Below are 14,328 nucleotides of genomic sequence, written 5' to 3' on the forward strand. Positions count from 1 at the left end.
GGATACTTCTGATAATCATAAAACTCAAAACCTTATAATTTAAATCAAGTTAAAAAAAAGCAGAAACATTTCAATGTGGCCCACCTGAACAGGCATGTTCGCTGCTTGGCTTTAATGGCGGGTGTGGTTCCTCTGTGGGGTGCAGAACTAGAGCCAGCAGCAGGGCCCAAGGCACCGGCACAGGCTCCCTGGAACCAGAGAAAAGCTGATCAGCCAAATTTGCCAAAAAACATGAGCAACCAAAAAATCTTGTTGACTTTTGTCTCAGCAGATCATTTAAAACACTGCATAAAATGTCTTTCTTTTTTCATTCATACTTTCCATGTTTGCTTTAATTTTTCTGATTACTTTCCCATTTCTATTGTATTTTTGTTGCTAAATGAGGTGAGATTTAAACCCCACAGGGTTTTCTAAATCTCACCTTCACAACCCACTATTATGCTGTTGTTGCTTCATTTGTTCTTTTTAAAATGTGCAATGAATAAATAAACGTTGTCGTTCCCTAAAACAAAAAGGTAAAATAATTTTGAACAAATGGATTAAAAAAGACAAATAGCTAAATAAGAGCACCTGTGCTGGCTGTACTGCAGAGTCTGTGGTGGTCTCCTCTCTTCTCCCCAGCTCCATCAGGCCCTTGGAGCGGTGGCCATTGAGCAGGTTCTCAGCGCTGCGGGCCGGGGACTGTGGACCCCCACCATGGGAGATGGAAGAGGCTGCCAGGCTGTCTTCTATGTCCTGGTGCATGTCCACTCTGGTGGGCCACGACTGCCTACACAGAGGACAGAGAGACGAGATAAGCCCATCACACACCGGGTGCGCAGCGACGCGGCACAGGCATTGCCGCGTGGCAACGCCTGGAAAATAGAACAGTGGCGTATCGGAGCGTCAGGCAAGGCGTGAACGCGCGTCGGACGCCGCCGGTGTGGTTCATTGAAAATAACGGAGGCGGCTGTTTTGACGAGCGGTGTTCGCAGACGGTGTGTGTAGCCCTACAGTCAATACAATCTTAAAAATAGTATTCAATCAAATTTTATATTTGATATATATTTTTATCTGCACTTTGGCTGAAGAGCTTAGCTTCATTTTCACTAAAATGTCCCTTTGGGAAAACTCCTACTGTGCACATTTCCGTCATACGGACCAATCAAACTGTCAATAACTCATACCTTTAACTCTCAATACTATCTGTAAACAGGAAGACCCTGAGTGTCTTTTACATGAATGTAGAAATGTGAAACATAAATGCAGATATGATTTCTAAAGAGATCAAGAAATGAAGCCTAGTGTCATGGAACTGTGCTTTACCTCACTAAATATAATCTCATCCGTCTAATCTGCCCAATAGATTTGGTGTCATTTCAATTGCAAGTCATACCCAGGCTCTGCTTTATTTAGTACTAGTCCTTAGTCATACCCAGGCTCTGCTTTATTTAGTACTAGTCCTTAGTCATACCCAGGCTCTGCTTTATTTAGTACTAGTCCTTAGTCATACCCAGGCTCTGCTTTATTTAGTACTAGTCCTTACTCGTTCCAAGATGGATCATAGCCTATTATTGATATACCGGTATGCCTTTTGAGGCAGGAGGTCCGTGGACCCCCAAGTGGTCCACGAAGCAAGCAAAGCACTGCCTCACACACACACACACACACGTTGAGAGAGAGAGAGAGAGAGAGAGAGAGAGGCTCGCCTTGTTCAAGAGATTGTGCATTAATAATCATGCAATCGCGGTTAGCACGTGACACACACGCACGTGCTTGCGACCCGTCAGCAGACAAACACACACGTGCGCGCACGTTGTGTTGCACACACCCGTATTCCGACTCCTGCTCCATTTGTAAACAACATGCACAGTTACAGACCGAATTGAACAAAATTCGATAGGAATGGAAGGCAACTACATTTGATAGGAAACTGATAATGGTGCAACACAACAGGCATTAAACGCTAATAAACAGTGTACAGTTTGATAAACTGAGAAGACCTCCATAAAGGCGCAAATGCAGAGCCATTGGTGCAGCGAGTGAGGAGCACAGACAGACAGACATTCCCTTAGGTAGATAAGCCTGATACACAAAGACCCAACTGTCTGTGTTGCTATTGTCAACAACAAAAAAGCACCTCTATTCAACGACACTGAGCAATGCACTAATTAAAGTCTGCAGTCTGCCAACTTGCCAAATTTTCAAAGAAGAGAAATGGAGTTGGCAAAGCAGATTAGTCAACTGAATACCATTATAATTTACTCTAAACTTATGCTGGGAGATTGTGTCTTTTTTTCTCCTTGCACAATAACCTGACTAACAGTCCAACAGCCACCGACAGGATGGAAGAATGTCCTGGGAATTCTATAAATAATCTCTCTCACTTATGAGTGTCATTTCATGGAACATTTGTTAGCAGAACCGACACACAAATTACCTCACTTATTTCTAAAACAAATGTTTTGGATGTTTTGAGACTTGCATTCTGTATTTTTATTCTGCACATATAAATTGAGCTTGCCATAAATGTACAGGTATGCATAACTGATGTGCCTATGGAATTTTGGGGACTCTGAAATGAGCTGTGTTAAAAACAGGCATCAAAGCGGTAAGGTATTTGAACATCGGTTGGTCTTTGTTGTTTGTGCCAGTGGGCGAATTTGATTATGCAGCTCAGCAAACTGCTTCTGGAAGGTTTGTGTTGACAGACAAGAGCTGAAAACAAACAGTGAGACAGAGTTGGTCCCTCTGCGACACTGCAGTCCGCACAACAAATCCTCATTAGCTCAACACACACCAGTGTCACACACACAAATACAGTACATTCGGGCTGGACGATATGATATGAATTCAAATAAATATCACGATTATGTTAAACTTTTGCCTCATTTACGAATAATTTTACATTTTGACTTATGGTTCTCAGTTGGATTCTCTCTCCTTCATTCCCTTTGACAAACACTACAATGCAGAGGGACATTCACCTATAGTCTTTCTCTCAGCTCTACCTTTCTGTATATTAGGGCTGGGTGATAACTTAACTATTAAAACAATATATAGCAGATCTGTAGATCGGTATAATACAGGGCTTAAGTGTTCATTTTTTGGTGTTATTATATAAAATTAAAATAAATCGATTAACCTACATTGGCAACATTAAATCGTTTTTTGTTTCAAAATGTCTGTTGGGATATATTTTCAGTTAATTACCCAGCCCCACTGTACATGTTGAGTCTGTCTGCATGCCTCTACTGAACATAGCTTTGTGGAGGGAGTTCCACCGAAGTTCAACATCACAAGTCGACCCTGCTACCTTTTCTCTTTCCTTTACAGAAACCTGCACAGATTGATGGATGGGGGGAACTTCTTTTTGTTTACCTTTATTTAGACACAAGAGTCAAAAGACAGGAAAGTGAAGGGATACAGAGGGTGAGGGAAATGCAATCCAGTTGGAAGTTATCGAGCCACTATCCGGCCCCCAAAACATGCATGGATGTTTGTTATCATTCTACACTATATTGTATGAACACTGAGACTGTTATTGTATATAGAGAGTACTATGTTTGAGAAGAAGCATGTCGGTGCCGTCACAATAATCCACCCTCAAATAAGACCAGATGAATAGGACAAGAAACAGTACTGTATATGATGTGTCTATCCCTACTGTAGGATAGGTACTTGGAAACTGCTATCAAGCATGTGTTTTCTACTTGGAGCTGGGTCACATTTTACTCCACTCTAATTTTCTTTCTCTTTGTTAGTAATCCACACTGAAGGGAGATGTACCAGGGCCCTCTTGGCTCTCTTCATTCCATTTCATTCTTAATTGGGGGAGGGGAGTGATATAAAACTAGGTTTTAGATCATGAGGTCAGCCTGCTGGAGATTGCCGTGCTCCTCTCTTCCTTATTTGTTCCTCATTCTTCTTCTTATTTCCTTTGATAACTCTAGTGTACACTGTACTCTCTGCCTCTGCCTTTTAAGATCAATGATATTGTCAAAGATGCAGACAGAGGAAAAGGTCCAGATTCCATTTACTGCCGCCCTGCTTCCTCCTTTCTCTCTCTTTTCTTGAGCCCGGTGGGCACAGGGAGTAAAACTAAAAACTGATCACAACGAGGACAGTCATGGGAATAATGCCTTTTGAGTTTTAAACCAGTCTTGAGTTAAGGGAGACGTTTGTTAGTGGTCAGGAGGTGCACGCACATCCAAGAAAATTCAATGGATGCTCGAACAAAAGAGATAAACTGAAGAGAAGGAGGAAGTCTGCACATCGTTTTGAATGCTTCCCAAAAAAAAAAGTAATACCAAAGCGCTAAAAACACACGTTTAGGCCTCTGTGGCCTTCGTCAAGTATACCTTTGGCAGCATTCAAAACTGTGTGCAGACTTCTTCCTTCTCTTCAGACCTTTGTTAGTACCACGGTAGAAGTTCAGTTTCAGCTTCATTCAGCTGATGGCTGCTCAGATGGCTATGATGAGCACCCGGGGGGACTGTTATGATTAAGTGTTTTGCTCAGGGACACTTCCATATAGACAGCCTAGTCTCTACCCATTCAGCTTAAGAACCAACCAGGTGCGCAACCGCATACAGTACATGCTTTATTGCACGTGACAGTCACCAACTCACAGTCACCAACAGAGCACATTTGACACTTGCAGAAAGCAGTCGTGGTAAAAGTCGTCATATTTAAATGAATGATATCAGCATTATTCACAAAACTGCTGCTGAGCCAAGCCCTGGCCTACACATCATAATGCACAGAGCCCACCTTACCATATCATAACAAACACGTTAAATTACATTCTCTATTGCTCTATTTGATTATCATTATTCTGGTGTTTTTATGATGTGGTCATAAATGATCGGTGAACATCCATTTTGCTTGTTTACTTTTATTTTATTTATGTAAAGTGACTTTGGGTACTTGGAAAAGCGCTTTATAAATCCAAGCTATTATTATTAAATTGGGCCAATACATTTGAACTAAGCTGAACAAAATTGGAATAGGTAATCTCTTAAATTCCAGGCAGCACTACTTAAATGATGATGGTTTGAATGGCAACCAGAACACTCGCTACAAAAGTTGCTGTGCCGAACGTGGCGAAGTTCACTTCAGCCAGCTCGAGTTGCGTCCCGATAGGGTCAGAATCGTAAATGAGAGTAGACGTTGGTGGCCAGAAATATGGGGGTCCGACCATTCCGTTGTGTGTGTGTGTGTTACCTGAATTGTGCCTTGATGTTACTAGGGCTGGAGGAGCGTGTCTGAACCACCTCCTCCTGCTTCTCCCTTAAGATCCTCTCTGCTAGCAGGTAGTATGTGGCTGTGATGTGGTTGTATTTGTTGGTCTCGAGGGCTCTGAAATAACACAACATTGGGATAATGCATATCAAAATACATTGGGATGATTATAAGGACACACAAGGATCGCACATATTGAATGCAGAATGAACTCAACAGGCCTGCGTACGCTTTTCCAACCAGTCATTGGTCCAACTTGCAGAAAACAACCGGATTAAGGTTGGCTAACATGCGTTAAGGTTGGCGAACTTGCGCTGCTCCGTGCTTGCGGTTATGGTTAGGTTAGGGTTTGAGGTACGTTGTCGGATTAATGACTGAAAGGCCCGGCCCGGTTCTGTATGAACGGCAGCTTGCTGGTGACAAACTGTGCATGTGTGAGTACTGTCAGGACTACTTCCTGACAAGACAATTCCTTTAAAAAACACACACAACTAGCATTCTACCATTCTAGCTGCATTTCACTGTCCTAACCACCTTTAAGGCACTTTAAGGCACCCCTCAGGTCCTCGGATAAAGAACTTTTAAAAATCCCAGTGACCAAATTAAAGACTAAAGGTGATAGGGCCTTTGCAGTGGTTGCCCCTACCTTGTGGAACGCTCTGCCCTTGCCTCTGAGAAATAAAATAAAAACTTTTTGTTCCGTAAATACTTTCCCCATGTTGTCACTTGATTTCCTCTGCAGGTCTGTTTGTTTTGTCTCCATTTTAAATCTTTGAGTATTATGATGTGTGTATGTGTATATGTGTACATATACCTGTGTATATGTGTATGTACGCGTTTGTGTATATATATGTATATTTCTTGCATTATTTTACTACTATGTTTTTTAACCTGATTGTTTTATATTGTGTCACTGTTCAGCACTTTGTAACCTTGTTTCGAAAGGTGCTATATAAATAAAATGTACTTACTTACTGTGGGAGGGGTGGGGAAAATGGAGAACAGGGGGTATCTATTAAACATGTATGTTGGGATTTCTCCTTTAATGTGGTTCAAGAAATAGTGAAATGCAGAGAGTGGCTAGTTGGCTGTGCAGAGGGTCATTCTTCCAGGGAATGACACAAGACTTGACTACTAAATGTCATAATTACTGTCACCAGCAACACAGCATGAGATGCCTTCTCTAGGGCTGTGTGATGCGGTCGTAGCTCGTTGGTCTCATTGAGCCACACGAGAGAAATAACTAAATGTCACTATGACTATGCTCTTAACATCGTGAAACAACACTAGAATGCTGTTATGTAACTCACTAATATGCACATGCCATGCCACTGTGATGTCAGACAAGACAGTGTATTTATTAGAGTTTTATTTTTTAATAAGAGTCATAGCAACGTTTTTCTTCAGGCATTAACACACTCCACAGTTTGCTGACTTGACAAGGCACTGAGGCAGTGTAAAAACATTTCAGCTGTCTTAATTATCTAACCACTACATTTTGGGGTCTGATGCTCTTGAGTCTAGATTCAACCAACATAATGTCACAACAATCATGCAAGCTTAAACAATGATTTGGAATTGGAAACCCAACCCTGCCCACAAGCCACAGCCATCCTATGGAGATGATTTCATCATTGGTCATTCATCTAGTTACCCAGGGCATTCAACGACCGGCAATGAAGATGAACGCACTGTAACATGCCAAGGAGAAGAGCGATCCTACAAATAACTAATTGCATATCCCTACTGTATCCAAGCAACACATTCTCTCCCGCTGGTGGGGTGTTAAACGGCTTTAATTGATACACCTCCTTCGCTGTATTAAACCGTTATGTCTATATTATCATGATATATAGTAACAAAATAGCAATTGGTAAATAGCGCCTTCATGCAAAGCTTTCATTCACCCAGTACAGTACCATAGTCTTGCAGCCGAGGTGGACGGGTGGGAAACTTGGTATAGTATTTTTTTATTGGCCTAAAATATTAGGGTGAAAAAGTAGGTCTTAAGCTATGTTTTAAAAATGTCTACAGACGGTGCCCGTTTAAGGAGCAGTGGGAGTTTATTCCAGGACGTCGGTCCGTAGAAGCAGAAAGCTGCTTCACCGAATTTTGTAGATGCCATTTTTTTAGGCACTTCCGAGTAGGCCGTGGTTGGTGAATGAGTTAAGATTGTTGAACTGCTCACTTTTTAATAAACGGTATTCTTATACGGTATTATTAGTTATTTATTTATTTACCGTTAGGTAAATACTGTAGCCTACATAACATTTTTGAAAAATGAGATAGAAAGTGCACATGCGTAGAAAGGACAAAAAAAACCCAGAACAATCAAAACATCAATAAGACGCCTTAGCAAGAAAATAGGGCTTAATAGTGATTTAACACACTCCACAGTTTGCTGACTTGACCCCCAGGGGGAGACTGTTCCATAACCCAAGGAGCCAGAACAGCAAATGCACCTCAATTCTTGCTCAAAGAACCAAATGGGGTTCATATAGGATCAGCAATTCAATGATCTGATGGAGGATGTGCCCGGGTTGTGCAGAGCAACCACACAGAGTATTCTCCTGTCGCCGATGGATGCCCAAAACGCTTTGTTAATAATTGAATCAAATGGGTCCAATGTAGTGATTTAGTCACAAGCTCTTAGGTTTTTTTCATCATATTACAGCATCACACGAAAGAATCAAAATTAGCTCGAGCTTGTAGATCTGCTACTTTCAAATTTGAATCCTGGTTAAAGTAACAGTTTTGGACATACTGTACGTTATGAGTTTCCACCCAACAGAGATGATATGTTGAACATTTGAGATATATGAGAGGTTTCTTCCCCGACAGTAGCGAACAGAATAATGTAATTAGAAGCATTTTAAATGCAATCCTCCTTTGAATGGAAGCCAACGCAGAGCTGGGGAGTCATGAGTTCACAAAGTCATGGTTAGAAGTAGGAAACTAATTGGAACAGTTGCTGTAAAGACAAGACAGGCATATTTTAGCAGTATTATTTTACTGCAATTTCTGCAAACACTCAAGTTGCATAATGTCATACGTATGGCCATGAATGTACCGGCATAGAACGCACATTTGTTACCTTTTTTATTCTTTCTGTTTTTATATACTTAAAAAGACCCACACACCACTACTTTTAATGTCACAAATATATTGGGAAAATTAACCTGTCACCAGTCAACAAACAAACATTGTAGCTATGACTGGTAGTTTTGTCTTCTCTGCCGGCTACTTTAGCAAGTAACCACGCATCACTGCTATTCTAAAAATCTGATTTAGCCTCTTAAGCTAATGAAAGTCATGTTTTTTTATAATACATGTAGTCAATGATTGAAGATGTATCCTGGCCTGCTGGCAGCTTTTTAACAGGTCAGCAGAGAGAGAGAGAGAGAGAGAGAGAGAGAGAGAGAGAGAGAGAGAGAACCAGTTTGGCTGCATTTCAAAAGGCAGAGCATGAGGGAGATTGCTATCACTGTAATTGTACAGATCTGCATGTACACTGTGGACACTGTGGACAAACATCTTGTTTCAAAGATATATCATGTAAATGGTTTAGTTAAATCAACACATACACACTCCAGTCCACTATATCCTCTTTGATCACCATCCAGCATCATTCAAGCGTTGCATGCGAGCGCATGTATGAATTTAGTGGATACTTGACTGAAACATCTTGATCAGCATCTGTGTGCTACAGGCACAACATTGAGGTTGAAATAAACATCACAGCCATGCGTGTCAGGGAAAGGCTTGCTGTTAACATGCACACATACCTGTGCATAGCTCATATGCGCGTCACTGTGACCACCGCAGAAAACCACACCCTATGGTATTTTACATGTGCGTGTGTGCTTAAATGCATGCATGCCTGCGTGCATGAATGCAGCATCAGCAGTTAACTTACTCCACGATGGCCTCTCGGTCGGCGATGTCGCCCAGCACCATGCGCTGGATAATGCTGTTGTGCTCCTCGTCCGACAGGTTCTTGTGGGAGACGAGTGGCGTGTTGTACTTGGTGGCGGGAGAGGGGTCCACCCCCTGGAGCCACGCATGGCTCTCGATCTCCTCCAGAGACGCTCGTCGCTTGGGGTCCCTCTGGAGCATGCGGTCTATGAGGCTGTTTGTGTGAGAGAGTGGGGGAGTGCAGAACGATTGAGAGGATAGACAAGTGAGAACGATGGAGGGGAGATGGCAGGAGAGGGGATAGGAAAGGATGGAGTAATGAGAGAGGAAGGGGGAGAGAGAGAGAAACAAAATTAAGTCATATTTTCCCTACATGTAAAATGTCCAGTCATATCAGTCAACATTTGTTCTAGACCAGGACTTGCTCCAACATATTCAAGGACTTGATGATGATAAACAGCAATATTTTAAGACCAATGTTAATGACACATCGCAGTGCTATTCCTCCTCATTTCCATTTTGTACAACTCAAAGTGTGTGATGTTTTATTTATTTTCCTCCTACATCATATCCTGTAGCCCTGTCACACAGCCTCAGTGTTTCCTCAGTAATTAGGTGGACCAGTGCTACTTCGGAATAATTTTTAGTTTTACTCTCTGTTATGGCTTTGCTACTTTCTTAATTTAGTTTCAAAGTTTTCTTTGGGTACGCCTCAATGGGAACATATTCCTAAAGCACAGTTGCTCTGTATACCACTTGGTGCTAGATGAGATGAGTGCTAGGATACGTACGAGTGGTAGGAAACCAGCACAAGGCATAGGCGTACTTCTTTGACAGTCCTATTGTTGTGGAACTGTGGCTGGCCACTACTGGCTAACAGCCCGAGTTCCTCATGCAAATGAGACCACTTCAAACGGAGATTGCAATTTAATAGGATTTGGTGGGAAGTGAAATCTGTTAAGAGGGCTAAAAAATTAATACTATAAAAAGCATCAAGGGTTGTCTGCAAAAATATGTGCCTTATCTGCCAGATTAAAAAAAGAAAAACACAGGCAGTAGACAAAATCCCAACTGTGAAGATTAGTCACATTTTCTATGCGACAGATGGGCTAGTCAGTGACTTCTCATAAGACTAGAAGCTATCCTGTATTACAGCATTTATGACTATGACCCTGGATTCACACTGGGTTGTACAGTGTCCCGGTGTGTTTTAATGAGCCTCTCTGGATGCTACGGCTAGAATGAATTTACTCAATTTGAGAATCATCTTAAGAACTCGTACTCAGCGCGCACACACACACACACACACACACACACACACACACACACACACACACACACACACACACACACACACACACACACACGACTTTGGAGGGGCTGTGCTCTCACAGTAACCGAGCCAATGCACTTTCCCTCATCTCGGTTCAACTGAACCCCCCCCCCCCGGGCCAGAGTGGGACAGACTTCACAACCGCGAGCCCCTGTGGCTACAGACAAGGCAGAGCAAGGCCAGGGCTCTCTGTCAATCATGTTGGGGATTAGTCAGAGTTAGCTACAGTCCCTATGGACCACTACCACCAGCAGTGCAGCTGTAGCAACAGTAGGGCTAACGTTACGTACAATCTATCTGCCCACACACATTGCCAGATAACAGAGCACTTCCATGTCGTTTTTCACATGTGCGTGCATGCCAGGGCATTTACACACTTGCATGCACGTGCAGATGCTGGCACATACCAGCACCAGACGTGTACAAGCAGGCATGAATAGACCAGTCGAATTTGAGCAAGTTTAAACGTGACGGTCTAACTAACAGACATGTGTCTCACAGTGTAATGTGATGAGTTGTATTGTGTGCTGCACCTACCTACACCATTAGCATACACTAACATTCTCAGTGTCGATTTATTCTGAGAATTTGACTGTGTGGTATTTGGTATACAGTACAACACATCATGGTACTCCATACAAATAATAACTGTTTCTCAAGTCAACATGGTTCTCCATCTCTGTACCGCGGAGAGACAAGAGGAAAATGGGGTGAAAATGGACCCAAATGGACCAAAATGGGTCAACCATTCAGAGTGGAGGACTGCTCCACACTGTATAAACCGTAGTCAGCAGGCATTACATCTGACAACAGGGAGAAACACACTTTCACAATGCAACAGCTGGTACTTCACATGAGGAGGAAGAGTGTGTGTGCGCGAGAGAATTGTACGTGTCTCAGGATAGCAGGGTGTACATGTGAAAATGAACCAGAGACAGGAACTCGGATCCCCCCTAAAGAGATCTGCAGACATCCGTTCATGTTCCAACAGTGAAATGTCTGCAGCACACAATTCTTTTTAAAACACTGCATTGTGGTTGTATGCCTCCGCTAACCAGTTGCAGTTGACATCCGTGTCTGTACGGACTCATATTGTTGTGTGCAGTCTATCATCTTGTACAGTATGTCCAAAACAACATTACATTTTCTTTCAGGAAATGGAAAAAAGACCACGTGTTCCAATGGATCTATTATTTAGTCACAAGCTCTTACTTTATTAGTAAATATTCATAAAACCCAGACATTACCAATCTTTCTACAATAGTTAAACTAGCCGATCAACAAGTTCACAATGTGTCGCATCTCATATTGTCACAACTTTAAGTTGAACGGCAAAGTAGGGCATTCATTTAAAAAAACACAAGTTTTAATAGGTTTCTGCTTTTTTTTGTTTGACATACCATAACTAAATACTTTTATGTATGTATCCAAAATGTAACTATAGAGGGTATTGCGCATGCATAAAGTCATTGGTGTTGTGTGAGTTCACAGTTGCCACCAAAGGAAAATCAGTTCATCCTTGAGTCCAGGTGGATGTTTATGCCATATGTATGCCACTAATCTCACGTTCACGAGAATGGGACGTACGGATGTACAGACACCCTTATAACACAACGGCTGTCGCCATGGACGAGGCATACAAATAACTGGCTTCAACAAGACATGGCTGGTCTGAAAACTGTCAGATCACGACTAATATACACCCTGGATAACAACATGACAGGAACCGTGAATGAAGACACACAAGCCCACAAACAAATCAGACCCAGGCTCGGCCACATCTGTGCGTGTGTATGCCGCCGTCTGCTTATGCATGCATTTGTGTGTGGGCATTCCAGGCCGTCATACACAAAGTAATTGCAGGAAACGGGGTCTGGAAGCAGACCGCACAGCGTTCCCGTGCGACTGGATGATGATCATGTGATTGGCGTTCTGAGCCACACACTCACGTCACGCTCTGAGAACAGCAGAGGCAACGACAGGAAAAGAACAAACAAATCCTCCAAGTCTAATCCCCAGAAATATGAATTCATGGACGACAAAAATAAACAGAGAGGATGCAGAGGGACGAGGCAGAGTAGGAGGGGGTGGTAAAATGTAAAAATGAGCTGGTGAATAATTAATTAATTGAGGGATGTAAATGCGTTCTGGTGAGTCAAATCAATGGGGCATAGAGAACAGAATGAAACACACACACACACACACACACAATATAATAGTAGATAGAGACCCATCAGTCTGGCTGATATATCTGCCATTATTTGACTTTTGTGTCAGCAATTATGCGTGTGTGCATATGCGTGTGTGTGTGTGTGTGTGTGTGTGTGTGTGTGTGTGTGTGTGTGTGTGTGTGTGTCTGTATATATATATATATATACTTTCCAGTTTTCACCTGCCGTCCCTATTTTGGCATGTCTTTATAGGTGAAAAAAGACCAGCTATTTATCAATTGTCTATTTTTGAAATGAAAATATAAAAATAAATACTGTAAAGAATATCTGTGGTCTAGGACGCTCCAAAATTGGGATCAACATCTGACCCATAGATCTGGCATTGGCCAGGCTCTAAAAATATAGTTGGACGGACACAGAGAGAGAGACACACACAATATTTTAATGAGGAGATTGTGTTAATCCACTGACTTGGCAGACAGGACTGTGGGGATTTCTTATCTAGAGAGGGACTACAGACCCAAAGGGAGAACTGAAAGGAGGTTTGTAGCGGTCTCCGCCGAAAGAAGGTCAAGACTTGTACTGATGGTAGTGAATTTATTGAGATCCATAAACCAACGTAAGAACTGAAGACAGTAAAAACAAAACAAAAAATACTATGTTAATTTCACATAACAGTACCAATATTAGCAGCTCACGAAAGCTCCAAAAGTATTACTGTATTCCTGAATTACTGTAATCACCTTACAATTAATTGATGACTTTAAAATCACCATGCACATATTATAATGAACTCGTTTTTCCCTTTTAGCAGCTGTTTTTAACTCCATAAAGTAATGAAATACCTTCTTTTAACCTTGTAAATATAATTACATGAAATAAATACCCTTTTTATTTAAAATGTATGAAATGCAGTGTTAACAAATACCTTCCTTTGCCTGTACAATTCTAACCTTTCATTTTCAACACTTTATGCATTATTATCCTTATGTGCCGTTTCTTTCCTTCCATATAGGCTACCAAAACTGAACAGGCTGTAAGTGTAAACAAATCAACAATGCACTTCATCAATAGTCATTTAGCTCCAAAAACGTGTTGTATTGCATGTAGCAAACACAGTCCATGTGTACCAACCTTATGCCTCTTCGGGGGGGGGGGGTGCTAAAACTATAATGACCATCTCAAAAGACAAACAATAAAATGTGCTGTTTGCTTTGCAGCCAGCAGCAAAACCCGCACCTTCTCTGTCTGATTGTGTAATACTTCTTCTCTGTGTCGCGCGGGTAGCTAAGTCATGCAAACTAAAAGTATTTGGCTCAAATCACAAAATAAAGGGATATCGACTTAAAACAATATGACCACAATAACAATGTCACCCAGAATGTATAATAGTTCAGTGAAAAACATGTTTGGGTGGTTCTTTACAAGGTTCTTTTTTATGCTACCGAGGATTAAACCCACACTGGCTTCAATACATTGAGACTAAACACCAAATGAAATAACCGCAATTAATATCAAATCAAGGCTAATAATAAAAAACAAGACTAAGAGTCTAAAAGCCCTGCTGCTTCTTACAACAACGGTTTGAAGTTGAACCAGTCAACAGTCATTCTTAAGGCAAGACCGCAGCAATGTCAGAGCTCACAGCTGCATGTCTGCTGTAGAAAAGCCACTGCTAAAAAAGTA

The 14,328-nt window shown here is 41.8% G+C and overlaps 1 protein-coding gene across 1 annotated transcript in view; it reads right to left on the reverse strand.

Annotated features, from left to right (window-relative positions):
* Positions 1–14,328, reverse strand: part of snrka (SNF related kinase a) — a 47,071-nt gene that overhangs the window by 5,538 nt on the left and 27,205 nt on the right. Inside the window, exons 4-7 of the mRNA XM_080768861.1 lie at positions 9,140–9,352; positions 5,206–5,340; positions 571–769; positions 85–188 (exon numbers count right to left, since the gene is read on the reverse strand). Coding sequence (XP_080624987.1) covers positions 85–188; positions 571–769; positions 5,206–5,340; positions 9,140–9,352 — 651 coding nt within the window. The remainder of the gene's footprint in view (positions 1–84; positions 189–570; positions 770–5,205; positions 5,341–9,139; positions 9,353–14,328) is intronic.

The sequence above is a fragment of the Protomyctophum bolini genome, assembly GCF_963924005.1.
Source record: "Protomyctophum bolini genome assembly, chromosome: 7".
Classification (NCBI taxonomy): domain Eukaryota; kingdom Metazoa; phylum Chordata; class Actinopteri; order Myctophiformes; family Myctophidae; genus Protomyctophum; species Protomyctophum bolini.